Genomic DNA, 20,208 nt, shown 5'->3' on the forward strand with positions numbered 1-20,208 from the left:
TAGCCTCCTAGGAGCAAAAATGGGGCATGGGGGTGCACTTGCACCCCCTGTGCTCCCCCCACCCCCACGCAGGTGCGCACATCTCCAGCATGCAGCCCAGCCCCCTGTGCATGTACAACTGAGACCTGAACATCAGCTGGCCAACGGGAGGTGTGCCTTCATGTGCAATAGAGCTGAGCTGGGGCAGCAGTTTGCATGCCCACAGTGAGGGCTCTGCATGCCATCTGTAGCATGTGTGCTATAGGTTTGCCATCACAGGTGTAGGGTCTGGTTGAGGCAGTGGGTTGGATTATATGACCTACAAAGTTCCTTCCATCACTTTTAATCTATAAAGTGTAGAAAAACTCAAAGAAGAAAGGGCACATTTGGAAGATGTGGAGAGACCTGGCCCATAGAATCACCAATCACATGACTGAATGGAGAACATCATTAGCTCAATGTCTGTAAGGGGCCAGAAACTTCCTTATTGGGCCTAGCAACCTCAAGGAATTGGACTTAGAGTGATGCTAAAAATCCAACTTCTTGGAGAACCATCAAGAAGTCTATCAGATTATTGTTGCTGGGAAATCACTAGATAGGCTCCCCTCTGGTGGAAGGTGAAGATATTTGTCCCAGGGATGAAAAAAGAGCTGAGAGCTTTTTTTGAGGAAGGGAAGTTTCTGAAATCAGTGTCTTTGAGCTCTGGGGTTAATTATTGTATGGCCTTTGAAATATCATTCATTCAAAGCAGTGGTGGGTTTCAAAAATTTTTAGAACCTCTTCTGTAGGTGTGGCCTGATTTGTGAGAGTGGTTTTCCGGCCATGTGACTGGGTGGGAGTGGCCAATTTGTAAAATGTGGTGAAACTCACTTAACAACGCTCTTGCTTAGCAACCAAAATGTTGGCTCAGAAACTCTGGCATTTGAAGCACACAAGTCTTAAAGCTGTCAAGTTACAAGACCCTTGCACCCTTCCGAAAAAAAAACCCAGGGGTGTTCAAACTTGACAACTTTAAGACTTGTGGACTTCAACTCCCAGAATTCCTCCTCTTGCTGTTCATCTTGATGATGTGTGGACAGGAGGGGGGAGGGAGCTGGAACTGGTTCTAAATGGCACTGTAGATTTGTGGAACCTCTTCTATAGAAGAGGTTAGAACTGACAGGAACCCACCCCTGATTTAAAGATTTAAAACAATCATGTAATCCCAGTTTCAAGGAAAAATACGGAGGTAGCACAAATGATACCATTTTGCACATTTTTTTAAAAAAAAATCGTTCATTTGTACCATTTGTTGTCTATGGATTTTACACTGACTCCTCCTTCACTGATATAAAAACCAATGTTGCAAATAACTTGGACTTCCATGCCTGCATTGATTTCTCTTTTTCTTCCTTGCTGTTTTGAAGCTTGCTGTCAAAAGCCATTATTGCTTGTTGTCATCCAGTCTTTTTTTTGGGGGGAGACCCTTCTTCTTCAAGGTCCCCTAGGACAGCAGTTTTGAGTTGGTGATTATCTCAAAAGTAATAATGAGTATAAGCATGATTGTCAGAAAACGTATCTTTAAAACCTCACCACAAATGCAGAAAATACAAAGACAAGTGCAGAAAGATGCATCAAATATTTGTTTGGGGTATAAAGTTAGAATCTAGAAGGACAAGTAAAGCTGGAGAAAGGTGGTGTGCATTCCTGAATGAATTGTTTTCTTCTACATGTTGCATCCATAACATTCCTGTCAATGCTTTATCCACAAGGAATGGGTGACTTTATTCCTAATAAATGTGGCATTGCGGATCCTCTGCCTATTCTCCACAAGCAGCACCAGCCAGGTGACATCAACATTGCTGGTATCATTTCTCAGATCTTCCTGTTTTATATGATGATGGACTTTAAGACATCTCCTTCTAGTGACCTCTTTGAGGAAAGTATGTAAGTATTGAATCATAGCCATTTAGTACATACATGTAAAATAGATCAGAAGGTATGAAACCATTTTTAACTATGTTTTATATATACTATACAGCATAGCACAGCACAGCATAGCATAACAACACAACGTAACATACACACATGTGCATGATGCATCTTTGAGTCTACAATAATTGTTCATTATAATGTATGTTATATAAGTGCTTTGAATGTGCATAATGCCTTTTTTTACACTTTCTACATATTTGCTTTCTTGATCTCTTTGACACCTCTAGAATCACCAAGTGCCAAGCAAAGAATGTTAGATGATGGATATTTATCTTTGTCCAGTTAAGTGTTAGACCTTCCCTTTTAGACTTCCCTAAAGTGTTAGATTGGCCTATAGAATCCAGGGTCATTTATCTGGAGATAATATACAATGTACTTTATTCAAGTATATTTTTGTAGTCAAATTAATGCAAATGGTACCGCTTCTGGCATAACAAGAAAGCTTTACGAAGGTTGCTGGGAGCTGAGGTTCCTTCCTTAGTAACTTCTTTTGATAAACATCCTAACCCAAACTAACACATTGCATTGTTGTAGTCTTGCCATGTCAGAATTTCTGGAGAAAATTTGGAATGATAGCTAGCTAGCTAGCTAGCTAGCTGGCTGGCTGGCTGGCTGGCTGGCTGGCTGGCTGGCTGGCTGGCTGGCTGGCTGGCTGGCTGGCTGGCTGGCTGGATGGATGGATGGATGGATGGAGGATGGATGATGGACAATGGACGATGGACAATGGACAATGGACGATGGATGGGTGGACAGATAGATTGACAGACAAAAGGCAGAATGCTTGGATTACTTGAAACAGCTGGTTTGGTGAACCAGATGCAAAATAACATCTGGTTCGCCTGACTCAGTGCAAATCAGCTGAATCCCACCCCTGAATAAAGTGCCCTGATTATTTTATTAGTTTAAATAAGTGCAATGAATGAAACTTATTACTTCCTGCATATATAGACTGGATCAATTACTTATATTATATTTGAAAGGAGAGGCAAAATAGATACCATATTCTACAAGAAACAAGTTACAGAATGTAACTAATGTACCTCTCTCTTCAGGGTCATAACTCAGATTTATCAACACATCCTGGCTTTAGTATTTGCTATTAAGGAGATCAATACTAATCCCCATATTTTACCCAATGTCACCCTGGGCTTTCATATCTATAACAGTCATTTTACTTCAAAATGGATGTATCATGCCACAATGGAACTCCTTTCTTCTAAAGGCAGATTAATACCTAATTACAACTGTGATATTCAGAAGTATCCCGTAGCAATAATTGGAGGACCTGATACTGAGGTATGTCTTCATGTGGCCAACATTCTACACATCTACAAGTTTCCTCAGGTAACTATGTATGTGGCATATGGATGCAATCCAGTTAAATTTCCCATTTTATTTAGATAACACTTTTCTTTAAAATTTATTTTGAAATCTAAGAAACACTCTTGATAATAGTTGAATGTTGCATGTGAGGATGGTGAACCTCATCCATGTTAACTGGATGAGAAAGTTCCTGGTGCACCAAATGGTATTGACTGAATTCATAAACTAATTTAATAAATATTTTTTTAATCTAAAGCTTAAACAATAGACTGCTCTAAATATGAAGGTTTATACTGGAAAGGAAGCCCCAAAGAATTCAAAGCAAAATCAAGGCAAAAAAAAAAAAGATTGATAAATTGGGTGCAAGTAGTCTTAAAATTTTATGAATTATGCTTGAAAGTGTTGGAAGAATCAAATGCCAAATCTAAGCCTGTTAATATATAATGGAACTAAACTTTTGCTTTGGGCATGTAATGAGATTTTTAAAAAGCAAAGGGGATGCAGTGGCTCAGTGCCGAAGACGATCAGAAAGATTGGCAGTTCAGTGGTTCGAATACCTAGCACCCATTTCTGGTCCAAGTGGAGCTCCCATTACTGGACCAAGCTTCTGCCAACCTAGCAGTATGAAAGCATGTAAAAATGCAAATAGAAAAATAGGAACCACCTTTGGTGGGAAGGTAACAGCATTCTATGCAACTTTGGCATTTAGAAATGCAGGCCACATGACCATGGAGATGTCTTCAGACAGAGCAGGCTCTTTGGCTTTGAAATGGAGTTGAGCACTGCCTCCTAGAGTTGGGAACGACTAGCACATATGTGCAAGAGGACGTTTACCTTTAAAAAAATCTAAGCCTATTGTTTCCTTTCCTAATTCTTCTGTTTTTTCTATAGTTTATGTATGGCTCTGCTCCAGTGACAAATAAGGACAAACAGGCTGGTTTCTATCACCAAATGTTTCCAAATATGGACCTTCAGTATAAGGGAATTCTTCAGCTACTGCAGCATTTTAAATGGACGTGGATTGGGGTCTTATCTGTGAATAATGTGAATAATGTGAATAATGACAATGGGGAGAAGTTTGTACAAAATGTGATACCAATATTTGCCCAAAATGGGATCTGCTTTGACTTCATTGAAAGATTCCCCTTTGTTTCTTATTCTACTGAAATTGTGGATACAGTGAAAGAAGGGATACAAATATACAGCATTATTATGAATAGCAGTGTCAATTCAGTATTAATTCAAGGTGAAATTGATATAATGATAGTTCTGAGAATGTTTCACTCAATGTCAACATTTGAAGAGATGCCATTACAAGGAAAGAGTAAAATCTGGATTATGACAGCTCAGATGGATTTCACATCTCTTCCCTTCCAGAGATGGGAAGACCTAGATTTTTTCCATGGTGCTCTGTCCTTTGCAGTTCATTCAAGAGAGGTTCTAGGATTCCGGGAATTTCTTCATATAAGAAAACCAAATGCTAATAAAGAAGATGGCTTTATTAGGGTTTTTTGGAAGGAGGCATTTGGATGTGTGTTTTTAGGTTCGATGGTTGATCAAAAGAGCAACTCCCTAATGGACAATCCAGTGATATGTACTGGAGAGGAGAAGATAGAGACCCTCCCTGTATCTGTTTTTGAAATGGACATGACTGGCCACAGCTATAGCATCTACAATGCAGTCCATATTTTGGCACAAGCATTACATGTGGCTTATTCAACCACCTTCAAAAATAGAGCAAGAATCAGCAAAGTAGGACTTATTGAACTTCGTAAACTTCATGCATGGAAGGTAATGTCTCATGTCATAGGGGGTTTTTCTCTACATTATGTTAACATAATGTTATGCTATATCTGACATACAATTGCGTAAATTTGTCTCCATATCATTGAATGGCCAGGTAAATAGGCTTCTATGTGGTTGGGAATTTATCACAAAACGGAGACAAGTCACTTCCATTAAGATATAACCTACATGTAAAAAATAAAAATTCTTGAAATTTCTTTTGCATGTTTCTGAAATGGAGATAGGCTTTCCACATTTTTCAGATCCTGATGAACTGTTTGTCCCCTCCCTTCATTCTTTGTTTTTGTTTTGTAGTTCAATCAAATAGTAAGAAGGCTCTCTTTCAATAACACTGCAGGAGAAACTCTATCTTTCAATCAAAATGGAGAACTAAAGGCTGGGTTTGATGTGATCAATTGGGTTACATTCCCAAATAAATCTTTTTTGAAAGTCAAAATTGGTGGAATAGGCTCTGTGACTTCCCGAGGGGACAGGTTAATAATTGATGAAGACGCCATCATTTGGCCAAGCAGATTTAACCAGGTTTGGATAATCCAAGATCAGATTAACAATGTTTAATTGAATAGATGAGACTTGCAGGATTGTTTTAGTGATTTTTCTTGCCTTTGCATCGCTCAGATATCAAAAAATGCTCCCAGGAAACTTTGTAACGCTTAATGCTATAGAGAGAGAATTTTAGTTGGCAATATTTTCTCCAAGTTAAAAAAAATCTCAGAAGAGATGTAATAACAGAAGCATGTAAATACATTTTTATATAGTCACTTTGACCAAGTGACAAAATTAGTGGACCAGAGGACCGCAGTCAATATAATTTACTTGGACTTCAGTAAGGCATTTTATAAAATAGACCATAACTTACTACTAGATAAAATAGAAAAATGTGGGTTAGGCAGCATCACCCCCAGATTGATTCATAACTGGATAACCATCCACACTCAATATGTAGTCCTCAGTGGAACTGCATCTACATGTAGGGAAGTATGCTGTGGAGTACCCCAAAACTATGCTGTATGCCCAGTAGTCTTCAACATCTTCATCAATTATTTGGACAAGGGAATAAATGAGGAACTTATCAAATTTGCAGATGACACCAAGCTGGCAGGAGTATCAAACACTCCAGAAGATAGGCTTAAGATACAGAAGGATCTTGACAAACTTGAACATTGGGCACAATCTAACAAAATTGAAAAAAGTAAGGTTCTACATTTAGGCAAGAAAAAACAAAATGCACAGGTGGAGTATATGTACTACCTTGTTCAATAGTAGTGACTGTGAGCTGGATCTTGGAATTCTAGTGAACAACCATTTAAATATGAGCCAGCAGTGTGCAGCAGCTGCCAAAAAAAGTCAACAGAGTTGTAGGCTGCATAAACAGAGAAATGGAATCAAGATCCCATGAAGTGTTAATACCACTTTACAATTCCTTGGTAAGGCCACACTTGGAATACTGCATTCAGCATTGGTTGCCACAATGTAAAAAAGATTTGGAGATTCTAGAAAGAGTGCAGAGAAGAGCAACAAAGATGATTAATGGACTGGAGGCTAAAACATATGAAGAATGGTTGCAGGAACTGGGTAGTTTAATGAAAAGAAGGACAAGAGGAGACATGATAGCAGTGTTCTAATATCTCAGGAGTAAAACTATTCTCCACAGCACCCGATGGCAGGACAAGAAGCTATGGGTAGAAACTAATCAAGGAGAGAAGCAACTTAGAACTGTGGAGAAATTTCCTGACAGTTAGAACAATTAATGCATGGAACAGCTTGCCTCCAGAAGTTGTGAATGCTCCAACACTGGAAGTTTTTAAAATGTTGGATAACCATTTGTCTAAAGTGGCATAGAGTTTCTTGCCTAGGCTGAAGATTGGACTAGAAGACCTCCAAGGTCTCTTCCAACTCTGTTATTCTATTCTATAGTTATACAGTGTTGAAAAGTGGAAGAAATTATTTGTAACCAATATAAATTCCAAACAAAAATAGGATAAATTCTTGGACCTATTCAATGAAGACCTCTACAAAACATAAACCACATAATTACACAATATACCTTAAATCACAGCAGTAATCAGTATCTAACAGACCTTGCTTGATACAAACTAAGCTAAGTTTGGCTTAGTAGTTATTTACTGGAATAATGGAAAATATGAAATTTACTGGAATAATGGAAAATATGAAAGCTGTAGGAACTTGAAAAAACTTCCACAAAGAAAACATAGGGTAAACTGTTCTATTGCCAATGTAATGCAATAACAACAGCCCTTAAAATTACATGATGTTTCACAGTACTTTACCCTCTCTAAGTGGTTCATAGAGTCAGCATATTGCCTCATTATACCAACCGCAGAAGAATGGAAAGCTTGAGTCTCGTGAGATTTCAATGGCCAAATTACAGGCAGATGGCAGTCAGTAGAAGTACCATGAAGTACTGCATTCTAATCTATTCATCACTGCAGCTTATTATGGATAGATAGATAAATACATATATTCTTGGATGCATCATACCTGTATTGATAGATGCATTCAGCAGAACATGAGCTTGATTCAAGCGAGGGTTTTATGTCTTGGCATCATTAAAAATTCACAACAGAGATGAGTGGGAGCTCTGTAAAACTGTTGCATTTTCCTTTCTTTGTTTCTTTTCACTGACATCACTCACAAGGCTTCCCAATAAACCTGATACAAGGTAGGAGCTTTGTAGACAATAAATATCAATACACAGTCTTGAAAAATGCAAAGCATTCTCTTCTTTATGAACAGATCCGGCCACTTTCTCTGTGTAATAACTATTGCCCTTTGGGTTATGCTAAGACCAAAATAGAAGGGAGGCCCTTTTGTTGTTATAAGTGTCTTCGCTGTCCAGAAGGGAAGATTTCCAATCTCAAAGGTGAGTGATGAAAGACAAGCGATTCCGTTTCCAGATATACTGATACTGGTTGCTGTAGATATTTATTTCTAGATATTCTTTTTCATAATTTATAGATGTGGTGTAAGCGTAGGTTGTACAGGGGTGGGTTCTGCCAGCATTACTGCTGGTTCAGTGTGTGCACCTGTGCAATTGCCTTTAAATAGTTCTGCACCCATTCCTGCAGTAACAGGATATTGTGCTATTTAATATCCAGGCTTTATACAGACTGAAGTCAAATCGGTAATAACTGCTTCACAATACACAAGAGCAGCAACCTATCTGCAACATTTTCAAGCTATCCTGTCTTCCCAGGAAAAAGGAGTGTGTTCAGATGATGCAGAGACGAAATCACAAGCCACTTGTGGATATAAAATCCTATCCTCCCCTCTGTCCTATTTGAGATTTCTAAGTTGAAATATGCAATGTGAATTATTATTGAACATAATGGCACAATGTAAACAGAAATATTTATGGAAGTCCATCCTTCCTTTACCATGGCAGAAACATGATTGGTTAAAAAAGGAGTAAACCTTCAGAATTTGTTCTCCCCCCCCCCCCACATACAAACAGAAATTGGAAAAAATGTAACATCAACCATAACACCATAGGACCAACCAGTCAGGAATGTTAGAATATTCATGACTGTGAGATACTTGGTAACAAGGTCAGCCAATGAATAGGCATACCAAAGAACTCAGGAGCTGAAACAGATTGGAGTCAGGGTTTGGTTTAGTCTGCAGCTTCTGAGTCTGTGCAGAGAATTGGAACATAAACTTAATAAAGAGTATGGGCTTGTCTGCTCTGAACTCTGAAATGAAACTGTTCTCTCCTGCTTGTGTTCTCCTTGTAACTTCTACCACTTTGAAAGCATCTTCTATTGGTATTGTGCATTTATTAATCAGTTATGTATATAAAGAAGTTAATGAATCCCTCTGAATCAGTTATCTGTGTGTGCTTTCTGGGTTTGATTTTTCTGCAACAAACTCTGACAAAGACATATGCTGCACACACACACACATAAACACACACACACACATGGTGGTAGAGCAGTGTTAGGTGCAAGGAACATGAACAATATTGAGTCTTAATCAGAACAGTATATTTATTAATAAAGGAGAATTTGTATCTCAGTGTTGAAATGAGGGAGCCTTGGTGCTTGCTTGTTTTCTTGCAGACATTTCATTACCCAAACTAGGTAACATCATCAGTGGGAGTAAGGAGCGCTGCATTAGGTTGAATGGTCAGGGACTTTTTGATAAAGTTGCATGCATATGAAGAAGAAGAAAGAATTTCACTGCCAGACCTTAGCATAGATTAACTCCTAAGTTAACATCAGACCAACAATCAAGTAAACAATACCACAATCAAGAAACTGCCAAAAAAGCCAACAGTAAATAGCTCAACCAAAGAATCTCTCAGATCACACACACACACCACGATCATTGACAAGGCAAGCTATTACAATATAGAATGACAACAAACAGCACTCCTTCCTAGCACTGATGATGTTGCCTAATTTGAGTAATGAATTGTCTTCAAGAAAACAAGGAAGCTCAGAGGGCAGCAAGGACCCTTCAGTATATTGATTGCTACTTGCCTATTTACAAGAATCTCACCAGACTTGCATTCACTACAGAATGACCAGATTAGCTTAATTTAAAAAACATACTCATATGCTTATTAGTTTCCTATTCAAGCAATTACATGCTCAGGACATCAAACTGAAAGAACAAAACTTTATGGTCTCTTCAAAACACATCATTCAGATTCTTCCAGCTGAATTCAAGAATAATCCTGTTGTAACCTGAATCTTTTCTTGTAGATAGGGATGATTGTTTCCCATGTCCAGAGGATCAATATCCAAATGAGGAGCAAAATTCATGCCTTCCAAAAATTTTAACCTACCTAACATATGAAGAATCACTGGGGACCATCTTAACCATTTGTTCTCTTTCATCTTCGTTTACTGTATTGTTGGTTCTGGGTATTTTCATTAAGTACCAGGATACCCCTATTGTCAAGGCCAACAACAGAAACCTCACCTACGTCCTTCTCATGTCTCTCCTGCTTTCGTTCCTTTGTGCTTTACTATTTATTGGCAAACCTCATAAAGTGACATGTCTCCTTCGACAAGGTGCTTTTGGTATCATTTTTACTGTAGCTGTATCATGTGTGTTAGCAAAAACTATTGTGGTGATTTTAGCTTTCATGGCCACCCAACCAAAGTCTACAATGAGGAAGTGGGTGGGGAAAAGGTTGGGCATTTCCATTGTATTTTTCTGCTCTTTCATTCAAGTAGTTCTTTGTACTGTCTGGCTGTTGACTTTTCCTCCATTCCCTGATTTTAACATGCACTTAATGGCCAAAGAAATTATTCTGGAATGTAATGAAAACTCCTTTGTCATGTTCTACTGTGTCTTGGGCTTTATGTTCCTCTTAGCCCTAGTCAGCTTTACTGTAGCTTTCTTTGCCAGGAAATTACCAGATTCTTTCAACGAAGCCAAATTTATCACCTTCAGCATGTTGATTTTCTGCAGTGTTTGGCTCTCCTTTGTTCCTAGTTATCTAACCACCGGAGGAAAACATATGGTGACTGTGGAGATCTTCTCCATTATAACATCCAGTGGAGGACTTCTTGTATGCATCTTCTTCCCTAAATGCTATATTATCATAATGAAGCCTAAATTGAATAGCAAGCAACATCTAAGAAAAAGGAATAATTGAACAACTTTATTAAAACTCTGTTTTTTAATTTAGCCATACAAAGATATATAAACCTTTTCCATCAGTTGCTATTCTGTTTTACATGAGGAAAAATAATCATCTTAGTGGAGCCTATATTTCTTGTTTTGGGGGTAAATGTACTGTCTTAAAGCCTACATTTTCCTTACCCTTAATTTCCTTCTTCTAAAAAAGTTTTGCAATTCTTAACAACTCTTATCAGCATGTAATATAGTTTTCTTTCTCTGTGAGAAAACTTTTTTCTTGCAGACATTTCATTACCCAAACTAGGTAACATCATCAGTGGGAGTAAGGAGCGCTGCATTAGGTTGAATGGTCAGGGACTTTTTGATAAAGTTGCATGCATATGAAGAAGAAGAAAGAATTTCACTGCCAGACCTTAGCATAGATTAACTCCTAAGTTAACATCAGACCAACAATCAAGTAAACAATACCACAATCAAGAAACTGCCAAAAAAGCCAACAGTAAATAGCTCAACCAAAGAATCTCTCAGATCACACACACACACCACGATCATTGACAAGGCAAGCTATTACAATATAGAATGACAACAAACAGCACTCCTTCCTAGCACTGATGATGTTGCCTAATTTGAGTAATGAATTGTCTTCAAGAAAACAAGGAAGCTCAGAGGGCAGCAAGGACCCTTCAGTATATTGATTGCTACTTGCCTATTTACAAGAATCTCACCAGACTTGCATTCACTACAGAATGACCAGATTAGCTTAATTTAAAAAACATACTCATATGCTTATTAGTTTCCTATTCAAGCAATTACATGCTCAGGACATCAAACTGAAAGAACAAAACTTTATGGTCTCTTCAAAACACATCATTCAGATTCTTCCAGCTGAATTCAAGAATAATCCTGTTGTAACCTGAATCTTTTCTTGTAGATATGGATGATTGTTTCCCATGTCCAGAGGATCAATATCCAAATGAGGAGCAAAATTCATGCCTTCCAAAAATTTTAACCTACCTAACATATGAAGAATCACTGGGGACCATCTTAACCATTTGTTCTCTTTCATCTTCGTTTACTGTATTGTTGGTTCTGGGTATTTTCATTAAGTACCAGGATACCCCTATTGTCAAGGCCAACAACAGAAACCTCACCTACGTCCTTCTCATGTCTCTCCTGCTTTCGTTCCTTTGTGCTTTACTATTTATTGGCAAACCTCATAAAGTGACATGTCTCCTTCGACAAGGTGCTTTTGGTATCATTTTTACTGTAGCTGTATCATGTGTGTTAGCAAAAACTATTGTGGTGATTTTAGCTTTCATGGCCACCCAACCAAAGTCTACAATGAGGAAGTGGGTGGGGAAAAGGTTGGGCATTTCCATTGTATTTTTCTGCTCTTTCATTCAAGTAGTTCTTTGTACTGTCTGGCTGTTGACTTTTCCTCCATTCCCTGATTTTAACATGCACTTAATGGCCAAAGAAATTATTCTGGAATGTAATGAAAACTCCTTTGTCATGTTCTACTGTGTCTTGGGCTTTATGTTCCTCTTAGCCCTAGTCAGCTTTACTGTAGCTTTCTTTGCCAGGAAATTACCAGATTCTTTCAACGAAGCCAAATTTATCACCTTCAGCATGTTGATTTTCTGCAGTGTTTGGCTCTCCTTTGTTCCTAGTTATCTAACCACCGGAGGAAAACATATGGTGACTGTGGAGATCTTCTCCATTATAACATCCAGTGGAGGACTTCTTGTATGCATCTTCTTCCCTAAATGCTATATTATCATAATGAAGCCTAAATTGAATAGCAAGCAACATCTAAGAAAAAGGAATAATTGAACAACTTTATTAAAACTCTGTTTTTTAATTTAGCCATACAAAGATATATAAACCTTTTCCATCAGTTGCTATTCTGTTTTACATGAGGAAAAATAATCATCTTAGTGGAGCCTATATTTCTTGTTTTGGGGGTAAATGTACTGTCTTAAAGCCTACATTTTCCTTACCCTTAATTTCCTTCTTCTAAAAAAGTTTTGCAATTCTTAACAACTCTTATCAGCATGTAATATAGTTTTCTTTCTCTGTGAGAAAACTTTTTTCTTGAAAGGATTGGTATTAGCATAATGTCTCAATGTCTATTTTCAGCAAAGGGATTTATTAGATGTTCTTCTGTTTTTCAAATAATAAAAAGCGGAAAGTATTGCTTTTCCTTGATCTTGGCTAGAGTAAACCTGGAATCGGAGGTGTGTCGTGACTGGAAGCCATCAATTACAGTGGGCCTCAAGCCAGCCACACATTCTACTATGAGAAACTGGAAGGGTGGATTATATGGAGGCTGGGAGGTATGCAGTCAAAATAACCTTCTTTCTAAGGGTGTCAAGGTCAACTTTTCTCTGCACCTGGAGTGGCATGACTGGAAGGAATCTTCCTCTGGGGAGTGACTGATTGGACCAGATGATGGACATGTGGGTGCTTTGGTAGGGTCTTGAACTTTAAACTGGGTGGGGAAAATCTGGAAGCCTTCAGATTTGGGTTTTTCCAGATGTGCTACTATGGCTTCTCTAATAAATTGGAACTTTGAGGAACCTCTAGCCTCGGATTCTTATTTGATTAAAGATGCTATTTGGAACTTGGACAAGGTGATGATAGGAAATAAGAATTGAATTGCATCTTCCCTCATACGATGCTAAAGAAGCAAAAAGATTCCAGGACTTTTCTTTTGCTGTATTTTAATTTTGAAGCAAAGAGCATGTGCTAGAATATTATTGATTATTTAAAAATTAAACTATAAGAATGAATGGAATTCAGAATGAAGACACTTTTGGCCTTCTGATAATAACAAAATGCCAACACTTTATTTATTTTTTATTTTTTTATTCTATTACATATTATTTTAAGTATACATTCACATAATTGTTATTCTTCTTTACATTTGTCGTTCTTGTACATTTTTTATTTCATTTAATAGGTTATAATATTCAGTTTGGGTTGCTTTATATACCATCACTTCCGCCTGTTGTAACACCACCTTATTTTCCCTTTCTTTTCTTCCTCCCTCCCTTCTCTACTTTCTTCCTTCCTCCTCTCCTTTCCCTTCCTTCTTCCCTTACCTTTCTCCTACTCCTACTCTTCCCCTTCTTACCCTCTCTCCTTCTCTTCCTCTCCCTTCTATCCTCCTCTCCTTACCTCTTTCTTCTTTCCCCCATCTTCCTCTCATTCTCTCCTCCTCTCTCCCTTTCTTTTTCTATTATTGTAGGTGTCTCTTTCAAATCTCAGTTTATGCTTCCTTGGGATGGTATTTCCACATACCCAAAATATAATTTGGTATTATTTCTTGTTCCCTTACCTTCACTAATCTATCCTAAGTATGTTTCCCCCATCCCTTTATATCTCACTCTTGAATATATACTTGTATATTTACTATTTTCTTTTGACACAAAATGACAGCACTTGACAGTGTTGTATTTTCAAATGACTAAGAGGAGAAAACAACTCCCTACAAGAATCTCCTAGACCACCTTCATTGCAAAATCTTCCTGAAACATTTCACCCATGGAACACCATGCAGACCTCTCTCTTTGACTTGCTTTAATGTCCTGCCATCTGCAATGTTGAAAAGGAAATTTAATACAGCTGTTGGAGAGCAAAGTTGTCTCGTGATTTGAAACAATCAAATATTACCACCAATATGTTCTTTTGATTTCCTTGCTATTGCAACCTTTATAACACCATTCTCTGACCAAAATCCCACATTTTCTCTTACACAAACACACAGACACACAGACAGACACACACACACACACAATTTCTTATTGAAAGAATAAACATATTAAGACAGTGATGTTTAAATGGGAGGAATTAAAATTCTCACTACTGGGAAGATATTGCTGCAAAATGAATAACTGTTGAGATGATGATTGGAAGCCACCTTTTAAAACTTCCTTTTCACATTTATTTCATATTTTTTAACATAGTGTTCTTTTGCAAATTTTAAGAATGTGCCCTCATCTCCATTTTTGAGACAGACACATTGTTAAAAACAGGGAGGGGGATGCTGGTGAAGGTAACATATCTAAACTTTTTCTTTAAAAACATCTAATTCTTATATTGCATAAGAAATGGTTTTGGCCTATTCAGAATTCTTTCAGATCAGTTCATTAGTCTTTCAAAACCTAGGATGCAACTAACTGATTTCCACTAAGAAGAATATAATTCATTTGAAAGATAGGAAATCTCACTAGAGAGTCTCCAGTGCAGAGGGGGATGGATGTGAACAGCCTGGCTTCAATGGGATTTGTCCTAGGGATGGTCAAAACAACTATGTGTGCTTTGTTGTTGTTATTGTTTTCTTGTATTAACAGGGGGGAGTGGCTCCTGAAATCAGTGTTCGGTCACTATATGGAATCAGGAGTTGATCATTGTACACAAACTTTGCAAAATCAATAAGTCCAATTATTAAATAAACAAATCATGTAAACCTAGTTTCAAGGAACGATACCATGGGATCAGCTATGGATGTAGCACAAATGATATTACTTTGCCAGATTTTTTTAAAAATGCATGCATTCATTCATTCAATCAATCCTCCATTCATTTGTAGAATTAATTTTCACTGTTAAAAATACAATATTGCAAATAACTTGGACTTTCATGCCTGCATTTTTTTAATTTTCTTCATCCTTGCTGCTTTGAGGCTCGCTGTCAAATCCCATTAACACCTTGTGTTAAGTAGACATTTGTTTTTGAGACATGAGATACAAACTGTTCCTTCTTGTTCAAGGTCCCTCAGGGTGGTTATCTCAATAGTAATAACCAGTATAAGCATGAAGACATGGAAAGACCTATAATCAGGGGACAAGGAGAAATTCCAAAGGGATCAAAATCTGTTCATACCTGCCCCGGAAACATCCCCATCTGCAATTCCAGTCAACCACTGCTAGAACATATGTGTGTTTTATCCAATTTCTCCATACACACAGAAACAAAATATAAAAACAGATACAGAAACACGCAGCAAAGGTTTTTTTAAGACATAAGTTAAAAATCTAGAAGGACAAGACAAGCTGGAGAAAGAGTGACGTGCATTCAAGAATGAATAGTTTTCTTCTATGTGTTGCATCCATAACATTCCTGTCAATACTTTGTGAACAAGGGATGTGTCACATTTCTCATAGTAAATGCAGCATAGCAGATCCTCTGGCAATTCTCCACAAGCAATACCAGTCAGGGGACGTCCACTTTGCTAGCATCATTTCTCAGATCTTCCTGTTTTATATGATGATGGACTTTAAGACACTTCCTTCTAGCAATCTCTTTGAGGAAAGTATGTAAGTATTGAGTTATGGCAAGAGAGATATGTAAAATTGACCTGAAGATGAATGAGTGAGATGAGTGAGTGAAAGGGCATTGTATGAATTGTATTATGCATACGATATAGTTACATGTGTGCTAATATTTTGCATCAAAATCACCATGCAGTCTTGATTCATCTGTAGAGCATGAAATAATTGTTGCTTATATGTGTTATAGCTGTATATTTACAGTGGCCCTGCATATGCAAAATGATTTTATGGACTTTTCCCTGTCTATATTTTTGGTGCCTTATCTGCTTTTTGGTGCTCAAAAAATGTCCCTAAATAGGATGTAATACAGCCAGGGCGGGTGCAGGGGGTGGGGCAAAACCACCGGTGATTTCCCCTACAGGTTTGGGTGAATCAGTCAGAACCGGTAGAATACCACTTTCTTCTTACATATATATAGACTGGATCAACTCGTTATATTGTATTTGAAAGGAGAGGCAAAATAAATACCATATTCTGCAAGAAACGAATTACAGCAGATCATGTACTTCTCTCTTCAGGGTCATAACTCAGATTTATCAACACATCATGGCTTTAGTATTTGCTGTTAAGGAGATCAATACTACTCCCCATATTTTACCCAATGTCACACTGGGCTTTCAAATCTATAACAGCCATTTTACTTCAGGAAAGATATATCATGCCTCAATGGAACTCCTTTCTTCTAAAGGCAGATTAATACCTAATTACAACTGTGACATTCAGAAATATCCAGTAGCAATAATTGGAGGACCTGACAGTGATATATTTGTTCACGTAGTCACAATTCTGCATATCTACAAGTTTCCTCAGGTAACTATGTCTGCGGCGTATCCAGTTAAATTTCTCATTTAATTCAGATAAGAATTTGTTTCTGGCATAAAGTAAACACTGACCAAAATCAAGAGGAACCCTTTTCTTTCAACTTTATTTTGAAATCTAAGAAACATATGTTAACAGTCATTCCTTTTTCAATTGTATGGTTATTAATGTAAGGTTGGAGAACCATGTTCAAATTAAATGGACTAAAAAATTCCTGGTGTACCAAATGTTACTTGCTGCATTCACATAATATACCTAATAAATAGATCAGCTCCCATTCTGAGTTTAAACAATAGATTGCTCTAAATATTCTGCTTTACACAGGAAATGAAGCCACAAAATAATCAAAGGAAGGTTAAGGCAAAGAAAGATTTATAGAATGTGCACAACTAGCCTTAAATTTTTATGCTTGATGTTGTTGGATGAACAGAATGGCCAAATCTAAAACTATTAAGATGCAATGGAGGTAAACTTTTGCTTTGTGTAATATAATGAGAAAAAATATTTTTACACACTTGTAAAAAATCAGAGCCCATTGTTTCTTTTCTTAATTCTCCTGTTTGGTTTTATATATATATATACAGTTTATGTATGGCTCTGCTCCAGTGACAAATAAGGACAAACAAGCTGGTTTCTATCACCAAATGTTTCCAAATATGGACCTTCAGTATAAGGGAATTCTTCAGCTGTTGCAGCATTTTAAATGGACATGGATTGGTATCATATATGTGCATAATGAAAATGGGCAGAAGTTTGTACAAAATTTAATACCAATATTTACTCAAAATGGGATCTGCTTTGACTTCATTGAAAGATTCCCATCTGCTTCTTATTCGACTGATATTTTCAATACGGTGAAAGAAGGAATGCGAACATACAGCAATGTCATAAATAGCACTGTTAATTCAGTGTTAGTTAAAGGTGAAATTGATGTAATGATAATTTTGATAATGTTTCACTCAATGTCAACATTTGAAGAGATACCATTACAAGGAAATAATAAAATCTGGATTATGACAGCTGAAATGGATTTCACATCTCTTCCCTTTCAGAGATGGGAAGACCTAGATTTTCTCCATGGTGCTCTATCCTTTGCAGTTCATTCAAGGGAAGTCCTAGGATTCCGGGAATTTATTCATATGAGAAAACCAAACTCTAATAAAGAAGATGGCTTTATTAGGGTTTTTTGGAAGGAGGCATTTGGATGTGTGTTTTCGGGTTCAATGGTTGATGAGAAGAGCAACTCCCTAATGGACAATCCATTGATGTGCACTGGAGAGGAGAAGATAGAGACCCTCCCTGTATCTGTTTTTGAAATGGACATGACTGGCCACAGCTATAGCATCTACAATGCAGTCCATATTTTGGCACAAGCATTACATGTGGCTTATTCAACCACCTTCAAAAATAGAGCAAGAACCAGCAAAGTAGGACTTATTGAACTTCTTAAAATACATGCATGGAAGGTAATGTCTCATGTCATAGGGGATTCTTCTCTCCATTATGTTAACATAATGTTATGTTATATCTGACATACAATTGCATAAATTTGTCTCCATATCATTGAATGGCCAGTTAATAGGCTTCTATGCCGTTGAGAATGTATCACAAAATTGAGACAAGTCGCTTCCATTAGGATATAACCTACATGTAAAAAATACACGTTCTTGAAATTTCTTTTGCATGTTTCTGAAATGGAGATAGGCTTTCCACATTTTTCAGATCCTGATGAATTGTTTGCCCCCTCCCTTTATTCTTTGTTTTTGTTTTGTAGTTCAATCAAATTATAAGAAGGCTCTCTTTCAATAACACTGCAGGAGAAACTCTATCTTTCAATCAAAATGGAGAACTAAAGGCTGGGTTTGATGTGATCAATTGGGTTACATTCCCAAATAAATCTTTTTTGAAAGTCAAAATTGGTGGAATAGGCTCTGTGACTTCCCGAGGGGACAGGTTAATAATTGATGAAGACGCCATCATTTGGCCAAGCAGATTTAACCAGGTTTGGATAATCCAAGATTAGATTAACAATGTTTAATTGAATAGATGAGACTTGCAGGATAGTTTTAGTGATTTTTCTTGCCTTTGCATGGCTCAGATATCAAAAAATGCTCCCAGGAAACTTTTTAATACTTAATGCTATAGAGAGAGAATTTTAGTTGGCAACATTTTCTCCAAGTTAAAAAAAAATATTAGAAGTGATGTAGTAACATAAGCATGTAAATACATTTTTACATACATTATAGTCACTTTGACCAAGTGACAAAATTAGTGGACCAGAGGAACGCAGTCAATATAATTTACTTGGACTTCAGTAAGGCATTTGATAAAATAGACCATAACTTACTACTAGATAAAGTAGAAGAATGTGGGTTAGACAACATCACCACTAGATTGATTCGTAACTGGGTAACCATCCACACTCAACATGTAGTCCTCATTGGAACTGCATCTACATGTAGGAAACTATGTTGTAGGCCCAGTAGTCTTCAAAATCTTCATCAATTATTTGGACGAGGGAATAAATGAGGAACTCATCAAATTTGCAGATGACACCAAGCTGGCAGGAGTGTCAAACATTCCAGAAGATAGGCTTAAAATACAGAAGGAAAACAAAATGCACAGGTAGAGTATATGGAGTACCTTGTTCAACAGTAATAACTGTGAGATGGATCTTGGAATCCTAGTGAACAACGATTGAAATATGAGCCAACAGTGTGCAGCAGCTGCCAAAACAACAACAACAACAACAACAACACAGTTGTAGGCTGCATAAACAGAAGGATAGAATCAAGATCATGTGCACCCTTAGAACTAAGGGGAAATTTCCTGACAGAATGATTAATCAATGGAACAACTTGCTTCCAGAAGTTGTGAATTCTCCAACACTGGATGTTTTTAAGAAGATGTTGGATATCCATTTGTCTAAAGTGGTGTAGGGTTTCCTGCCTAGGCAAGGGCTTGGACGAGAAGACCTTCATGGTCCCTTCCAACTCTCTTATTCTTTTCTATTTTAACATGAAAGTTTGAACTGTTGAATTCTGATGGTCTTCTGAAGCTGTTAATTTGATTTGATATCAGCCTCTGCACAGTCTAAATATCAAATATCTCATCATTCCTCCACTGCCATTATGTGAGCTACCCAGAGAAAATAAATATTAAGTGACCACTAAGTCCACTAAGTGACAAAATACTGTTAAGATCTATATTAATATCATAATATACACTTACATTGCATCTGGGAGTAAAGCTATTCTCCACAGCACCTGAAGGCAGGACAAGAAGCCATGGGTGGAAACTAATCAAGGAGAGAAGCAACTTAGAACTGAGGAGAAATTTCCTGACAGTTAGAACAATT

The 20,208-nt window shown here is 37.3% G+C and overlaps 2 protein-coding genes across 2 annotated transcripts; both read left to right on the plus strand.

Annotated features, from left to right (window-relative positions):
* Positions 1–1,732: 1,732 nt before the first annotated feature.
* On the plus strand, positions 1,733–10,711 carry LOC148046549 (vomeronasal type-2 receptor 26-like). Its single transcript, XM_087712188.1, has 6 exons — positions 1,733–1,905; positions 3,006–3,297; positions 4,168–5,067; positions 5,377–5,604; positions 7,840–7,966; positions 9,810–10,711. Exons 1-6 carry the CDS (start codon positions 1,733–1,735, stop codon positions 10,709–10,711), a joined length of 2,622 nt encoding a protein of 873 aa, XP_087568314.1.
* Positions 10,712–11,626: 915 nt separating this feature from the next.
* LOC148046550 (vomeronasal type-2 receptor 26-like) lies at positions 11,627–12,528 on the plus strand. The gene has a single exon (XM_087712189.1). The coding sequence runs from the start codon at positions 11,629–11,631 to the stop codon at positions 12,526–12,528; it is 900 nt and encodes a 299-aa protein (XP_087568315.1). The 5' UTR covers positions 11,627–11,628.
* The last annotated feature ends 7,680 nt before the right edge of the window (positions 12,529–20,208 follow it).

The sequence above is a fragment of the Thamnophis sirtalis genome, unplaced genomic scaffold (genome assembly GCF_051295495.1).
Source record: "Thamnophis sirtalis isolate CommonGarterSnake01/CBP01778 unplaced genomic scaffold, rThaSir2_p1.2 scaffold_4, whole genome shotgun sequence".
In the NCBI taxonomy this organism is placed as follows: Eukaryota; Metazoa; Chordata; class Lepidosauria; order Squamata; family Natricidae; genus Thamnophis; species Thamnophis sirtalis.

What these genes read in the sequence shown, in the direction of transcription:
- LOC148046550 (XM_087712189.1), top strand. Translation starts at nt 11,629, where the DNA reads ATGGATGATTGTTTCCCATGTCCAGAGGATCAATATCCAAATGAGGAG.
- LOC148046549 (XM_087712188.1), top strand. Translation starts at nt 1,733, where the DNA reads ATGGGTGACTTTATTCCTAATAAATGTGGCATTGCGGATCCTCTGCCT. An exon ending in GACCTCTTTGAGGAAAGTAT is followed by an intron (nt 1,906 to 3,005) that starts GTAAGTATTGAA and finishes CTCTCTCTTCAG; the next exon opens with GGTCATAACTCAGATTTATC. An exon ending in GGCCAAGCAGATTTAACCAG is followed by an intron (nt 5,605 to 7,839) that starts GTTTGGATAATC and finishes CTTTATGAACAG; the next exon opens with ATCCGGCCACTTTCTCTGTG.